The sequence below is a fragment of the Pimephales promelas genome, chromosome 22 (genome assembly GCF_988280905.1).
Source record: "Pimephales promelas chromosome 22, fPimPro1.hap1.1, whole genome shotgun sequence".
NCBI classification, from domain to species: Eukaryota; Metazoa; Chordata; class Actinopteri; order Cypriniformes; family Leuciscidae; genus Pimephales; species Pimephales promelas.
This window is the reverse complement of record NC_142790.1, coordinates 29,641,226-29,658,941: the sequence shown is the minus strand read 5'-3', so window position 1 is coordinate 29,658,941 and position 17,716 is coordinate 29,641,226. Positions and strand designations below refer to the sequence as shown.

General features: G+C 41.3%; 1 protein-coding gene across 1 annotated transcript in view; it reads right to left on the bottom strand.

The window, feature by feature from the left end:
• lama1 (laminin, alpha 1) overlaps positions 1–17,098 on the bottom strand; it is a 50,936-nt gene extending 33,838 nt beyond the window's left edge. Inside the window, exons 1-13 of the mRNA XM_039656325.2 lie at positions 16,898–17,098; positions 12,072–12,242; positions 9,769–9,881; positions 5,897–6,139; positions 5,620–5,799; positions 4,554–4,643; positions 3,987–4,104; positions 3,683–3,861; positions 2,693–2,798; positions 2,452–2,609; positions 2,146–2,286; positions 1,601–1,762; positions 734–835 (exon numbers count right to left, since the gene is read on the bottom strand). Of these exons, the coding sequence (XP_039512259.2) occupies positions 734–835; positions 1,601–1,762; positions 2,146–2,286; positions 2,452–2,609; positions 2,693–2,798; positions 3,683–3,861; positions 3,987–4,104; positions 4,554–4,643; positions 5,620–5,799; positions 5,897–6,139; positions 9,769–9,881; positions 12,072–12,242; positions 16,898–16,970 (1,836 nt within the window). The 5' untranslated portion in view covers positions 16,971–17,098. The remainder of the gene's footprint in view (positions 1–733; positions 836–1,600; positions 1,763–2,145; positions 2,287–2,451; positions 2,610–2,692; positions 2,799–3,682; positions 3,862–3,986; positions 4,105–4,553; positions 4,644–5,619; positions 5,800–5,896; positions 6,140–9,768; positions 9,882–12,071; positions 12,243–16,897) is intronic.
• Between the last annotated feature and the right edge of the window lie 618 nt (positions 17,099–17,716).

Sequence of the window (17,716 nt, the reverse complement as noted above, 5' to 3'; positions counted from 1 at the left end):
GTCTTATCAAGTGAAACGATCGCTCATTTAATAAAAAAAAAACAAAGTTTAAGTTTTATAAGCACAAATGCTCGCCTTGCTCTGTTCTGTGATGCCCGTTCGTGGCCCTCCTGTTCGAACTTGTTCATCAAAATGAACAAACCTTTTCAAGAGTCAACTCGTTCATTTCGTTCGTTGAATGAACCAAATGACTCGAAAAAAGATTCGTTCATTTTGATGAACGAGTTCGAACAGGAGAGTCACGAACGCGCATCACAGAACAGAGCAAGGCGAGAATTTGTGCTTATAAAACTTAAACTTTGTTATTTATTTATTAAATGAGCGATCGTTTCACTTGATAAGACCCTTATTCATCGTCTGGAATTGTTTAAAGCTTTTGAACAGTTTGCACTGAAACTGTCTTTTGGACCTTGAACCGTTTGGTTCCCATTGAAGTCCATTATATGGAGAAAAATCCTGGAATGTTTTCATTAAAAACCTTAATTTCTTTTCTACTGAAGAAAGAAAGACATGGACATCTTGGATGACACGGAGGTGCGTAAATTATCAGCAAACGTTTTTTTAAAAGTGAACTACTCCTTTAATTCAAGATTTTAATGTACAACACAATTGGAGAATTTAGTCTGATTCAAAGGGGATTCAGGAAGCCAAATCCCGCCTGAGACAGGAGGAGCTGGGGAGGGAGGAGAATAAACAATTATACATCTGATATATACTGTACACATCATCTTACCTCAATTATTACACTGAAATCTGAGCTCAGCGTTTTGACCACGTTCTCCTCAGATGTGTCGTACGCAACGCTGTAGTTCAAGAAGCCGCCGTACGACGTCAGCTGTACAGAGAAATGAGGAAGATTATTTAGCTCAAGTTTAGCTCTCATCTGACAGTATTCGATCTTAGATAAGTTGACAATATTACTATTCCCCTGTGGTGCGTTTAATGTTGTTTATGTGTGTATGTGGTGTGTTTAATCCGCTTCAACACACACACCATGTGTGCGTTGATAAGTGGACAGCATTGCTGAGTATTTCCTCCTTAAAACTGCAGTGAACCAAAGACAGTCTCAAAAACACACTTTGGTGTTTCTGACGTCACAAACCACCTTGTAACCAATCAGATCAACGTGTGATCGACAACCAGTGGATCTCTGAGTGAGTGGGGGCGGGGCTCATTTGCATATTCATAGAACCGCGCATACTAAATGAGGCAAGGGTGTCGAGTTACACTCAAGATATTATATTATATATATATAAGATATTATGTCATTTTGGTGATCAAAGATGAGTTTTAAGGGATAAAATTATGGACTACAGGGGGACTTTAAAATGCTATGTCAAGTGCAAACAATAAGTGTATTAAAATTAGTAAAAATAACAGTGTTAATATCCATCATGTTTAATGGAGATCGGAGCTGATGGAAATGAATGCTATTATTAGATGTTTTAATTTCATGAATCCCCTGCGGACAGACGCTGTGGACGAGTGTAAGCTAATTAGCTGTACATGTGTTAATGAGAGTGAGTGATATGACAGGCCAGCGAGAAACACACACACACACACACACACACACACAGAGGAGAGGGAGAGAGAGAGTCACCTTGTTGTTGAGGAACGGCTCCGGCGCGGCCCACGACCACAGCGACGGGACGCCTGCGGACACCGAGCCGTTGGACACGATCATGTTCTCGTCTGAGATCTGAGATGTGAAGATGCTGGAGCTCTGAGGAGACCGAAGGAGGAGCGCGTCTCGGTGAACCACCTGACAATCAACAACACAAGCTCTGTTTCAAACCACAGTCGAGTCGAGGCCGTCATTTGCTGCCGTCTATTTACAAATGTTTAATTAATTTGAATGAATTATTTAAACCGACAGTGTGAGTGAATGATTCATGTTCTGTTTTATGGGATTTTATATTTTGTATTTCATTGTTTCCCTGTGTTCTGTAACTGCTTCTGTTTTTCACAATTTCCCCACTGATCATACCCTCATTAGTTGCTATGGTTACTGATTGCTTTGCACACCTGTTTCTTGTTTAGTTTATTTTACCCTGTTTAAGCCCTCAGATTAGTTCTAAGTCTTTACCTCAGTCAAGCTGTTACGATGATGTAGTTTTGTTGTTTTTGGTGTGATGTTAAACATACCGAGCTGGTGAACCAGGTCGAGCTCTCGCACACGTCTGACACGCCGAAGCAGAAACACTCGGTGCAGCCCTCGGGATTACTGGCCTGCAGGTTATAGTAACCCTGTTTACACAGATCACAGTTCGAGCCCATCACGTTATCCTGCAGAGAGAGAGAGAGGGGGGGGGGGGGGGGTTACGCAAGTGTAATTCGATAAAACAATATAAAGCCTGACATATGAAATAATACAAAATCATTATATTTAAAAAAGTGACATTTTGTTGAGTATCATATTTGATGTGTGTGTATGTGTGTGTGTAGCGGTACCTTGCACACACACTCCCTGCAGGGGTCGCTGTTGTGGCTTCCATCCAGGTTACACTCGCAGCGAGTGCATTGTGGGAAATCTCTGAAGCCGAACGCACAGCGGTCACACTTCTCGCCCGCAAAACCCTCCTTACACACACACTGACCTGCAGACAGACCTACACGACACACACCAGCAGCTCAGACACGCCCGAGAGATTGTGATTCAGAGATATTTCATGGCAAACTGAAGATGTTTCACCTGTGTCGAGGTTCGCGTGATCATCGTCTCTGATGCACACGGGGGTCGCTGAACCTCTCGCGTCACACTCACACTCAACACACGGGCTGTCGGAGTACGGAGACACCTGAAACACACACACGTCAAAGGGTTTAACATTCACAGACTTTCAGAATCTCTTCTGGAGCTCTAATGGATAACACAGATAACACTCACTCACTGACTCACTCACTCACTCACTCACTGACTCACTCACTCACTGACTCACTCACTCACTGACTCACTGACTCACTCACTGACTGACTGACTGACTCACTCACTCACTGACTCACTCACTCAATCACTGACTCACTTACTGACTGACTAACTCACTCACTCACTCACTGGCTCACTCACTGACTCACTTACTGACTGACTAACTCACTCACTCACTGACTCACTCACTCACTCACTGACTCACTGACTCACTCACTCACTCACTGACTCACTTACTGACTGACTCACTCACTCACTGACTCACTCACTCACTGACTCACTCACTCACTCACTGACTTACTCACTCACTCACTCACTGACTCATTCACTGACTAACTCACTCACTCACTGACTCACTCACTGACTCACTGACTCACTGACTCACTCACTCACTGACTCACTCACTCACTCACTCACTGACTTACTCACTCACTGACTCATTCACTGACTAACTCACTCACTCACTGACTCACTCACTCACTGACTCACTCACTGACTGACTCACTCACTGACTGACTCACTCACTCACTGACTCACTCACTCACTGACTCACTCACTCACTCACTGACTCACTCACTGACTCACTCACTCACTCACTCACTCACTGACTCACTCACTCACTGACTCACTCACTCACTGACTCACTCACTCACTGACTCACTCACTCACTCACTGACTCACTCACTGACTCACTCACTCACTCACTCACTCACTCACTGAATCACACACATACACCCACCACACTCACACACACACCTGGTGTGGTCTGTAGTATCCGTCGGCACAGGTTTGGCAGTTCACTCCCGCTGTGTTCTGGGAGCAGTTCACACACACTCCTCCACCCGCAAACCGGCCCTGCGTGTTCAAGCTCAGCCTCAGATCCGCCACCGTCTGGTTGTAGAAACAGTCGTCGGCCTTGTTGTGACAATTACACTCTGATCAACGAGAGAGAAAACACACAGATCGGGAGGGGCGCGATCGCTTATAAACGAAGGTTTGTGTTTGAGTGAATCTCACGAAATACTGTATGTCAGATAGGTGACGTTAGTTATTGTCTTACTCTCGCATGTGTTTCCTTTAGAAAGCGTTCCTGGTTGCCACGGCTCCTGATGGTATCCAGGGCAACACTCATTACAGCTCTCACCACAAGTGTTGTGCTCACACACACACTTCAGTTTCTATGGAAACATGAGAGAAAAGAGAGTGAGACACGCATAACAAACAGCAGAGGGACAGAGAAAGGCTAAAGTGAGACGCCACAGTAAACACTGAGACCAACAGAAAGACCACACACACACACACACACACACTAACCGACCCCTAAACCTACCCATCACAGAAAACTTTTTTAAATTTTTAAATTTTCAAAAAATATATAATTTAGTGTGTTTATTAACCTATTTCCCTCGTGGGGAACCGCTGGCTGGTCTCCGCAATGTAATATAAACATGTACACACACACACACACACACACACACACACACACACACACACTCAACACCCACAAATGACCTTATTGTAAAGGTGTAAACTGCAATCAGTGACTTCAGAGAGGCGGAGCCAAAGTTCACACTATCATTTGATTGACAGCTTCCTCCTCAAGGGGGTGGAGTTTGTTGTCAGTTACCTTGGTAACGGGGTCCCATGGGCAGCTCTGGGCGTGGCCATAACAGATGCACATCCCGCCCACCGAGACGTCCTTGATGGAGTAATAATACTGAAAACCAGATGAGACACAGTTGTTACTGCATGAACACACACCTACCAGAGTCCTCATAGAGATATCTCTGATCTGAATCCCACCAAATGCAGATAATACTGTATTACAGTTTTTTTCCAATTGCTAACACACAATTTTGCAAACTAGTCTGGTTTTATCAAAATACTTAACACAATTCACAAAACCACAAAATACCTCATATATCCTGCAAAATGAAGCACTGAAGCATTCTCAAAATCAAACTTTTGCATGAACTGGCACACACTTCATTCATATTACCAGATTTGTGCCTAAACAACTCCACACTGTTGGGCATAATGAAAAGCACTCCTATCTTTAGTATGCTTTGCCATAATACTCAAATATGCATCAGATTGTTCACATGCACAGAAATATTTGCAGACACACACATGCTGTTGAAACTTCATTTTACAGTAATGTATTTTTTCACTACAGTAAACAGGTCAGTGCAACGTATGCACAGCAGACTGGAAAAAAAATACTTACAAAAAACAGTAAACTGAAAAAGAAACTTCCAGAAAATATATTACAGTAAAAAAAAAAGTGGCAAGAAAAATAATTTTTTATAGTTCTATAGTTTTTATAGTGCTTACATCCTGATTGAAGTGTTAACAATGGCCAGATGGCACATGTAATCGGCCAATCAGCTCTTTAGTGTCATTTTGAATGGTAGTGTTTTGAAAAGGCAAACATGTGACTTTATGTCAGATTGTTGTGTCTTATCCAGAGAACTGTGTTCAGTGCATTTAAAAAAGTGGCATTTGAAATGCAAAATGTGTGTAAAGCAGAAAATGTGTTTAGACTTTTGGAAACTTGAGAAGAAGTTTTGCTCTCTGTGTGTCCGTTTAAAGAATTGTGCTGTGCGTGTCATTTTAGTGTGTTAGCAACTGGAAAAAAACTGTAATCTGTCCACCTAAAAAAAACACTAAGAGTGTATAAACGAGTATCAAACCCGGCGCGTGACGATGGGGTCGACGTCTCGGGGGTCGCGGTAGCTGAGGGTCATGAGGTCGGCGTTGAGCGTCCGGATCCTCTGCAGGCGCAGGCGAATGAACCGAGCCGAGGTGAAGTCCAGCAGTTCTGGGGTCAGATCGTCAGCGCTGGGACGCCCGTTAATCAGAGACGTGTGGATCTGTGGAGAGACCACACACACTCAGACACACACGCATCTGGGGAAAGGCTTTATTTTACTCGTTTAGTAAATGTGTAAAACACACACACACACTCACCTCTCCGTGCTCCAGCGGCACCAGTCGCGAGTAATAAGATGTGCAGATGACCTCGTCGTCCCTCTTGTACGTGGGCGGGCCGAGGCGCGGCGTGACGTTGTAGCGGGTCAGACACTCGGTGTCGCTGATGGCGTAGTATTGCCACGGCTGGAAGTCCCGCCCGTCCAGAGAGCGCTCCAGAACCCAGTTCCCGGGTCGCGGGGAGTTCGCCGCCTTGATGATGACGTAGGCGACCTGGAAGACCTGCGGGAGGAAGAGCAAGGTGACATTATGCCTCATTTCACCAGATGTAAAACTCTCTCGCGTCCCAGAATGTGTGTGTGTGTGAAATATCAGCTCAAAATACAAGATCATTTATTATATGTGTGTGTGTCCCTTTAAATGCAAATGAGCTTTAGCTCCGCCTCTGTTCAGAAGAGGGCGGGGCCTTCACACGAGCTTCAGAGACTCTGGCAATAACAGCACAGGCGGATCTGCCTGATCCAGGATCAGGAGTAACAGCAGCTTTACGGAGAGACTCAGGGAGAGCTTGTATGTGTGTGTGTGTGTGTGTTTACTGGATGCTTAGCAATGTAAAGACGAAGACAAACACCAGCGCGCGTCTTCCTCTCGTCGACTGTAATGACAGCGTTCGAGCGTCTCTGCATTTGATCGTTCATGAGATTTGAGAATAAAACGCTTGTGAAGACGCCGGATATCACGGATTACAGGGTGATTACCCACTTTCATTCAGCGGGGATGATAATCACAGGCTGCTCACTGTAGAATTATGGGATGGTTGCTAGGGGAAACAACAACTGCTCGAAGACAACATGTATAATGAATGTACCTGTGAGTGAGTGTACAGAGAGAGTGTTTTTCACTGGTTGAGTTTCACTGACCTTCACGTTAGACACAATAATCAGTGTTTCCTGAAGATGTAAACACACTGTGTTGTCTGGAACAAACTCAAGGCCGACAGCAGAAGAACATGTAGATAACCAAACATTATTGTGCACTTTTTTGTTTTCATTGCTATTTTTATTAGAGCCCGACCGATAAAGGATTTTGAAGGCCGATAACGATACAAATATTTGTTGGTTTTAAAATCCGATATTCCGATATATCGGCCGATAGTATTAGTATTTTTTTTTTTTTTTCAGAAACGCGCGACAAAATATTGACAGATTTCCCTAACGTTAGTTATTTGTAGTTAATTATGAGTTTTAACTAAAATATGAATGAAACCTTTATTGCCCCAAAGGGGAATTTGTTTTACACTCATGGGAACCATAATAAACATAACCACAAAAAACATAAAATAAACATAAATAAAGAAGAATAAAGACAAAAGTGACATGGAATATATCAATTTGACAACTTAAGAAATCAGTAAAAAATATATATATTCAGTAATACCCTTCAAAAAAAAAAAAATGCATAACTGAAATGATAAAATGATAATGCATAACTGGTTCTCTGCCCGACTCTGGCTGGATCAGGATGTGGTGCGTTATACACGAGTGTTGCCAACAGGGACGGTGTAGAGCGCCCTCTGGTGGACAAACTATACAACTCCAACACTCATGACATGGTTCAAGTGTGATTCGTCCCTTTTTTATCTTTATTTTTGAAATATTAATTTATCGGCCATTATAACTGCCGATACCGATATTTTAGAAAATGTCTAATATTGGCCGATATATCGGTCTGGCTCTAATTTTTATCAACAATCTGGATCAAGTTTTATCAAACTATCTTTTTTGATTTTGAAGTAAAGACTTCCTCGTGTTAACAAGGCGACTGGAATCTTGAACTTATTAGTAAAATCTCACAAAACTGGATAAATCCCAGCAGATTCACACACTGCCGTCTCGTCTTCAGCGAAACACAATCTGGCCAAACAAACACCAGCCAAGGAGACGTTTGGCCCCCCAGGCAGTGTCACTATCAGACCGTAAACACACACACACACACACACACACGGTCTGCTGTCCAAACACCTCTGGAGGATCTTCAACAGCTGTGTTGGACACACTCTCTTAATCACACACACACACACACAGCTGTGAAGACGTCGTAAACACTGCTGCTCGATCAAACGTGTGCTGGCGTTTGCTTTGTGTTGCGAGTCAGAGAAACGTAAACATCTCTGAACTCTGACCTTTGCAAAATCATTTATTACGAACATAAACTCGCCCAGTTTGAGCATCGCGACTCGACTTCTGCCTCAACCAATGACGTGAGTTTAGGGCGGGGCTATCTGTTTAACTGACCAATCACAGGCGATAAAGAATGATCAGGAAACCTGTTTGAACACAGTCATTTCTGCATTTCCACAGAGGCCAGAAATGAAGGTTTTTGTGGTTTCTCCATATAGACTTCAATGTGGTCCAACGGGTCAAAGGTCAGATTGGTTTGTCTAGATCAGACTCTTATTCCTCGGCTGGATCGTGACGAGACTTTAAAGCTGCACTGAAACTCACATCTGATCGTCGACCCGTTGGACCCCATTGAAGACACTATATGGAGATCAATCCTGATTTCTAATCCTTCATTTCTGTTCCTGACATCATGGAGGACGTGCGAGTAGATGTTAATTCTACTCCTTTAACTTCTTTTTTTGTCAAAATTCTTCCTTTCATCTAATGAATGACCACCAAATGGTGGCTGTAAAGCTTTAAAGCTCACCTGGACCCACCCGTCCCCTCAGGTGTGTGTGTGTGTATGTGTGTGTGTGTGTGAGAGAGAGAGAGAGTGAGTGAGTGTCTGAGTGTGTGTGTGTCGCGCCCCTCCCCCATGGCCTCACTGAACGCAGACAAAGGCCTGACTCATCCTCATTGCAGACGAAGAGAAAAACACACACACACACACACACACACACACACACACTCGTCTGCTTCCACTGAACCACATCACAGGACTCTTTGGTGTTTTTCCGACGGGGAAGCGTGTGGTGATTCAGATTTCTGTGAGAAGAGTTTTCAGCACAAATTCCTGAACATTGTCAAACCGAGACACACTTACTGGAGAAGCGAAATGATGGGAAATGTATGCATAAAATAAGAGCAAATATCTCCCAATAACGAGTTTATTTTTCTCACGTCATTCCAATCCTGTTTCGGTAATCAAGTCTTGGTGTCTTCAGTCATTCGTCTCGATATAAGAATATTTACATGATTGAGTCAGAAACACTGAGGAAGAGGTTTTTGCAGTGCTGAGCGAGTGTTAATAATTCAATCATTTAAAGTTAAAGTGTTTAATGTTGTTTATGTGTGTATGTGGTGTTTTTAATCCGCTGTAACACACACACCATGTGTGCGTTGATAAGTGGACAGCATTGCTGAGTATTTCCTCCTTAAATCTGCAGTGAACCAAAGACAGTCTCAAAAACACGCTTTGGTGTTTCTGACGTCACAAACCACCTTGTGACCAATCAGATCAACGGGTGATCGTCAACCAGACATGAACACAAGATCCATCATAATCACATTCATAACTGGTATTGTGGCTGGAATGTGTGTGTCAGATCCCGGTTTCTGGGTTGCATGGGATAGTTGTGAGTATTATCAGCGCTGGAATGTTGCGGATTGTTTCTAGTTTTGGGATTAGTGTGTCTCTCGACCTCTCTAGACAAACACTCTTGTGTTCGACGGCCCCTGGGGGCCTGGAACCGCTTCACAACACCACAACTACTCCTCCATTCACACACACACACACACACACAACGTAATGGCTGATCTACTCTGAGGGAGGAGGGGTGTAAAAACAGCTTCATTTTACTTTGTTTCTTAAAAAAATCTCTCCCAAATCAAAACGGCAAATGTTACACGAGTAAAACTGTGACGGTGAAATGCATGAAGAGTAAATTTGATTTTATTTTCCTCGTGTACCTGTCGTAAGTCCAGGGTGATGGTGACCCAGTGGAACTGACGCCCGTTCTTGATGCTCGGGCTCTGCCACCACTGGTTAGTGCCGTCGATGGCGTTCGTGATGGGATGTTGCTCTGTGTGGACAGAAATAAACATGATCTACGGTTAACAGGAAAAAACACCACGGATGTGCAAGACTACATAAACACCATGAGTTAACTAGTCCCGGCACATTAAAGCGATTGTTCACTAACGAATAATAGCCAATGAAGCACTTTTGTGATGATAGATGCACTTTTATGATGGACAGATGCACTTTTATGATGGACAGATGCACTTTTATGATGGATAGATGCACTTTTATGATGGACAGATGCACTTTTATGATGGACAGATGCACTTTTATGATGGATAGATGCACTTTTATGATGGATAGATGCACTTTTATGATGGACAGATGCACTTTTATGATGGATAGATGCACTTTTATGATGGACAGATGCACTTTTATGATGGATAGATGCACTTTTATGATGGATAGATGCACTTTTATGATGGACAGATGCACTTTTATGATGGATAGATGCACTTTTATGATGGATAGATGCACTTTTATGATGGATAGATGCACTTTTATGATGGACAGATGCACTTTTATGATGGACGGATGCACTTTTATGATGGACAGATGCACTTTTATGATGGATAGATGCACTTTTATGATGGATAGATGCACTTTTATGATGGATAGATGCACTTTTATGATGGACAGATGCACTTTTATGATGGGTAGATGCACTTTTATGATGGACAGATGCACTTTTATGATGGACGGATGCACTTTTATGATGGACAGATGCACTTTTATGATGGATAGATGCACTTTTATGATGGATAGATGCGCTTTTATGATGGACAGATGCACTTATATGATGGACAGATGCACTTTTATGATGGACGGATGCACTTTTATGATGGATAGATGCACTTTTATAATGGATAGATGCGCTTTTATGATGGACAGATGCACTTTTATGCACTTTTATGATGGACAGATGCACTTTTATGATGGACAGATGCACTTTTATGATGGATAGATGCACTTTTATGATGGACAGATGCACTTTTATGATGGACAGATGCACTTTTATGATGGATAGATGCACTTTTATGATGGATAGATGCACTTTTATGATGGACAGATGCACTTTTATGATGGACAGATGCACTTTTATGATGGACGGATGCACTTTTATGATGGACAGATGCACTTTTATGATGGATAGATGCACTTTTATGATGGATAGATGCACTTTTATGATGGATAGATGCACTTTTATGATGGACAGATGCACTTTTATGATGGGTAGATGCACTTTTATGATGGACAGATGCACTTTTATGATGGACGGATGCACTTTTATGATGGACAGATGCACTTTTATGATGGATAGATGCGCTTTTATGATGGACAGATGCACTTATATGATGGACAGATGCACTTTTATGATGGACGGATGCACTTTTATGATGGATAGATGCACTTTTATAATGGATAGATGCGCTTTTATGATGGACAGATGCACTTTTATGCACTTTTATGATGGACAGATGCACTTTTATGATGGACAGATGCACTTTTATGATGGATAGATGCACTTTTATGATGGACAGATGCACTTTTATGCACTTTTATGGTGGACAGATGCACTTTTATGATGGATAGATGAACTTTTATGATGGACAGATGCACTTTTATGATGAATAGATGCACTTTTATGACGGACAGATGCACTTTTATGATGGATAGATGCACTTTTATGATGGATAGATGCACTTTTATGATGATAGATGCACTTTTATGATGAATAGATGCACTTTTATGATGAATAGATGCACTTTTATGACGGACAGATGCACTTTTAAGATGGATAGATGCACTTTTATGATGAATAGATGCACTTTTATGATGGATAGATGCACTTTTATGATGGATAAATGCACTTTTATGACGGACAGATGCACTTTTATGATGGACAGATGCACTTATACGAATTTCAAAACAGATTCACTGCCATTATAAAGCTTGGAAGAGCCAGGACATTTTTTTAATATAACTCTGATTGTATTCGTCTAAAAGAAGAAAGTCATATACACCTAGGATGAAAGAGAGTAAGGGTGAACTGTCCCTTTAACAAAGATTAATAAACACTCCAACAAATGTATTACTCTTTGTTACTTATTGTTAGCTCATGCATAAACTAAAGGGACTGTGAGTGTAAAGTGTTACTGATTGATCTGGTTTAGCCTTTGGGATTCTGTACCTTTGGGATTCTGGCTGTTAGCGTCACACAGCCGACACTGAGGGTTACGGATTCGTCTTCCGGGAACGTGCTCCACTAGTTTACAGTACATCTCGGGAAGGGGTTCGCCACAGGTCGCGTTGGTGGAGATCTCCGCATTGCTGGCGAGGTTCAGGATAGCAGGAAACAGACCTGGAATGACAAATGGAAAATGTTTAAAGAGAAACTATAATGCACTCAAAGTCTTGATGTGTTTCAGGCTCTCCTAGAACAGGTTTTCCTGCTTGAATGTTGATTATTCTCCTCATATTCTCCATTGTTGCGGCTCCTCTCTTCCCAGTCTGTCAGTAACGCTCTGTTTACTTCCTGTCTCTATGAAGCCCCTCCTCCTGAAAGCACACTGTGCTCTGATTGGTCGGCTGGAGCAGTGTGTTGTTTGAGTGTGTTTGGGGAATGCCCCGCCCCTTTCCATAACCGCCAGTTTTACACACTACTAACTAACTCAACCAGGCCCCGCCCCTTTATTCTACACATTAATTATTATAATGAGGAATATTGTGACGTGTTCAAACTCAAGACTACAGTGGAGGCGTTTCAGGAGTTCAGAAACACTGACACTGATATAGAGGAGAACTGGAGCTTTCCATGATCACACACTGAAGAGATGAAGATGAGGAAAAAACATCATAGAGCTTTTTAATAATTGCTCAGAACTGCTCAACCTTCCCGTTCTCGACCAATCATCTGCCCACGTGTCTGTGTGCCGCCATTCATGACACAAATAACTACATTCTGGACACTAGACAAAAGCAGTCAATTCTCATGAGGAGATAACCATCATCCTCTGCTGACCGATCATTCCTGACAGCAAAGAGTTCAATGAGAGGGAAGATCAAGAAGATGAAGATATAGTGTATAATCACTGGTTTATACCGGCAACAAGCCCTCGAGGCGGTGTTTTACAGTACACTGATGTGACCGTAGCTAACCGTAGCTAACTGTAGCTAACCGTAGCTAAGGGTTTAGGGCCTTCAGTGCTGGTCATTTCTGTGGATCACCAAACGATCTCATTGACGCTGATATCAGCTGGTGTGTGTTGAGTCCCCGGCAGACGGTGTGTGTCTCGGGGGAGTCGTGGTTTTGAATGGACCCCAGTGGTGCTGAACACACACACACTTCAAACACTCGGCAGATAAAGAGACGCTGACGACTGAAGTCATTACGGCACATCTGGCCTGTGTTTGCATGTGACACACACACACTGAGAGCCAAAACACATCTGTCTGCTGATAACTCCTCAACATCTGCTGTACACAACTCAACGATCACATCACACAGCAAACAATGCTTTACTTACTCAGTATTTCTGTCTTGTTTCCAGTACAAATATCTAAAAATTCTTAAATCAAGATGCATTTGCTAGATGAGTGACATGCCTTAAAGGAGTAGTTCACTTTTGAAAAAACTTTAGCTGATAATTTACTCACCCCCGTGTCATCCAAGATGTCCATGTCTTTCTTTCCTCAGTCGAAAAGAAATTAAGTTTTTTGATGGAAACATTCCAGGATTTTTCTCCATATAATGGACTTCAATGGGAACCAGACGGTTCAAGGTCCAAAAGACAGTTAATAACAGTTTCAGATGCAGCTTCAAATGTCTTTAAACGACACCAGACGATGAATAAGGGTCTTATCATGCGAAACGATCGCTTATTCCAAAAATGTAACTTTTCTAAGGACAAATGCTAGCCTTGATCTATTCTGTGAGGCGCGTTTGCAACGTCACGTAATACGTAATTACATTCAAAAGGTCACGGGCGACGTAGCCGGAAGTACAGAGTCAGTGTTTACAAGTTGAACGCATAGGTTGAACGTGAAAACTAACTCAAACGGCGTTTACAAAAAAATAATTAAAAGGTAAAACAACGATGTCGGACGATTTTGATTCTGTACTTCCGGCTACGTCGCCCGTGACCTTTTGAACGTAATTACGTATTACGTGACGTTACAAACGCGCCTCACAAAATAGAGGAAGGCTAGCATTTGTCCTTAGAAAAGTTACATTTTTGGACTAAGTTTTGAAATAAGCGATCGTTTCGCATGATAAGACCCTTATTCATCGTCTGGTGTCGTTTAAAGACATTTAAAGCTGCACTGAAACTGTCTTTTGGACCTTGGAACGTTTGGACCCCATTGAAGTCCATTATATGGAGAAAAATCCTGGAATGTTTTCATCAAAAACCTTAATTTCTTTTCGACTGAGGAAAGAAAGACATGGACATCTTGGATGACATGGGGGTGAGTAAATTATCAGCTAAAGTTCTTTTAAAAGTGAACTAATCCTTTAAGAGAGTATGTGTTGTTTTCTGGGGATAAAAATCAAAATGAAGTGAGTTTTTGAAGTGAAGTGAGCTCCACACAGGGCTCAGATTTCTCCGTACGCTTCAGAGGAATTATTTTAGCTGAAGAAGACGACAGGATAATTGCTTTTCAAGCATCTCAGCCCGTCGTCGGCGGCTCGTTTGGTGTGAGTTTAAACGACACCACAGACTCAAACGACTCCTAAAGCTCAACTTTCGGCCGTGTTTGGAAAGCAAGATTAGATCTGGGAATATTTAAAGTGGCAGAAAGAGCTGATCTCCTGAATCATGTCTAGAAGAAAGCATTGAAGTCATGCATTGGTGACGAGATCAGCAGAGACTGCGAATCCCAGCGTCTGGGAGAAGAGCTCCGGGACAGATTTGCATGAGAACAGAGACTGTAATCAGATGCGACTGATAAGAGCCTCACAATGTGATTCAGTCAATTCAGCGCGAAAGGCCGACTGATTAGACATCTCACACTTGCAGAGCGATCCGAGCAGATAAACACATCAGATGCAGACACAATAGATATGGTACATTTCTAAATGTTTGAACAAATGATTCTGGAAACAAATGATACAAAACTTTTTAAAAAGAAAAAACAGCCAAATGTATCAGTTGTTCTCAAAATTTGTTTTGGTTCAAACTTATTCAAACTGTAAGTATCCTGATGATAAATAAAATACATCATTAAGTTTTGATTTTAAATATTTTACCAAAAGACAAAACGATTCATACAAAGATTATTAATGATCAAAACCAACATATTTTCTTCAGACATAACACAAAATGGTGGCTTTTTACACCATAAACACTTAGAATAAAACTAAAAACATATTGTTAGCCGATATTAAATTATGTTTACTTACTATAAATAAAGGCAAAATCAAAAGACCTTCATTTCTATTGTCTTTGATAAGATGTTGCAAACCAAGGTTATTATAGTTAACGGAAAAACTATAAAACTACTAATTTTTTTAGTTGAGTTATACTGAAATACATAAACCTAAAATAAAAAGCAATACAATCTACACAGACACACATCACCTCTGGAACTAGAAGTCTATTAAAGTTTAAATTACACAAATGGCCACATGTTATTCATGAGAGTAAAGTCCCACTGAGAGGCTTTCATGACCAGTTGACTAACGCGCTCACTAGGACGAAAACCCCCAGGATTAGCCGTTAATGGACCGGGACAGAAGTCTCATGTGACCCATACATTAGCACAAAGAACACACACACACACATGCAGTCGTAATGGTTCACAGGACTGAGGTGTAAGCAGACACTCGCTGCTATACGGCTCACAGATAAACTTCATTAGTGGCTTCCTGACCTCGACGTGTTAGACAAACCTGCGGGCGAGAGATCTCGTTAACGTGACCATGCCAAACTAATGCAAACGTTCATCAAGGAACAGCTGAACACTGAATGTGTGTTACTAATGTAATCAGTGGAGGTTTCATTACAGTGTAATTATATTTAAGTACTGTGTAATATTAATTAACTACTTACAGTACTATAGGGTTTGGTTGATGATTAGATACATAATTATTAGGGATGCACGATATATCGGCCACATTATCGGTATCGTTTGATCACATGATCATTTTTAATGTTATCGTTATCACCCCAACAAGAACATTTAGCCGATATCTAAAAGCTGATGACTAATGTATTATTTCCTTCAGCTGAGGCACTTTAGATGTGCACTGTTCAACATGATGCTTTTAAATTGCTTGAAATATGATTGAAATCACTTTTTATCCAGTTAAAGTGCAAAATGTGCAGCGCAAGTCTGTCATATCGGCTACACAATATTAAAATAAGAACATCATAATTGTGTTTGTATCTTAACTTTTAATGAGGAGAGTTTTTTTATAATCAGGCTCTCAAATATTGTCTAAAAATTTCAATTTAGATTTATCGGCCAATATATCGGTTATCGGCTTTCAAATATAAAGAATTATCGGTTATCGGTATCGGCCAAAATTGTCATATCGGTGCATCCATGCATGATCTAATGTTATTACAATGGTAAATAAGTGTAATATATATGCAACACACTGTATAATTAAGTGCTGGCTTTTGCTACTAATACAACTATTAACACTTAAGCCCATTTAATTCATCAGTAACCACGTTCACATATCTATAACACAAGTAAAACACTCACGAGTCACGACCCCTGTAACCTTTACTACCACTAACCAAACAATACTATAGCTTTACCAGCATTTCATGGACATGTACGATGGAAATACTGTTTTGCACATCTATTCTGGAAATTTCACGGTATTACCATCATTTTACCATTTCACCAAAAAGTAAAATATTTTAAAGGACATTAATACTAAATCTGAACACATTCGAGCAGCAGTATAAATTGGTCTATGCTCAAATCTAAAATCGTATGTTTTCAGCATTGTTATTTACTCAGTTTTATCTGTAGATGAATGTAAACTGGTATTGTTGAGCTCACCTCTCTGCTGAGCCTGACCGCAGATCAGTGATGCGAAAACCACAGCCAACGGACACAGCATCTTCATCTTCATTTTATCTAAAATAACTCAACTAATAAACTATTATATCGAACTGAAATCATCAGAGTTTTGTTTAGATGTACATTGGTTCTGCTCCCCTCTCTCTCTCTCTCTCATTCAAACTTTAGCCTCTTTCATTCAGTCCCGCTGCATTGTATTCCACTGGAATGTACCATGAGTTTAAAAGGGGGAGGAGGGGGTCCCGCTGGAATGTACCATGTGTTCATGCGAGGGGTCATTTCGGTTTAACCTATTTTCGCCTCAAACTTTGTTAAGGAAAGTTTCGCTATGAGACTATTTTATCTGCTGGACGAAAACAGGGTGAAATAATCCTACAGATATTCTAGTAAATAACTTATCACAACAACATTAAAAGCCGTGGCGCGAAATAGCCTAGCAGGCCCCACTAGCGACTCCATAGCAACGCACTAAAAGTCACTGCTTGCTTTCAGCTATGACTGTATTTTAATAATCAACGCCACAGTATAAATAATATATAAAGTAAGTATTATTATTATTAACGTTAGTTGTTATGATATCAGACATTTACATCTGCACACCTGCCTTGAATCGTTACTTTAGCCTACCTTTAGCGATGTTTATACTTTACTCGAGTATATTTCTGTTGATTTTTAATAAACACTTTTATTTCGAATAATTTCTGCAGGTCGTTTCGTAACATTTGCGACTGGAACCCGCAAAAAAAAATAACAAGAAAGATCTGAGGGAAAGTGCCGCGAGTGAGTGATCCGATTCGC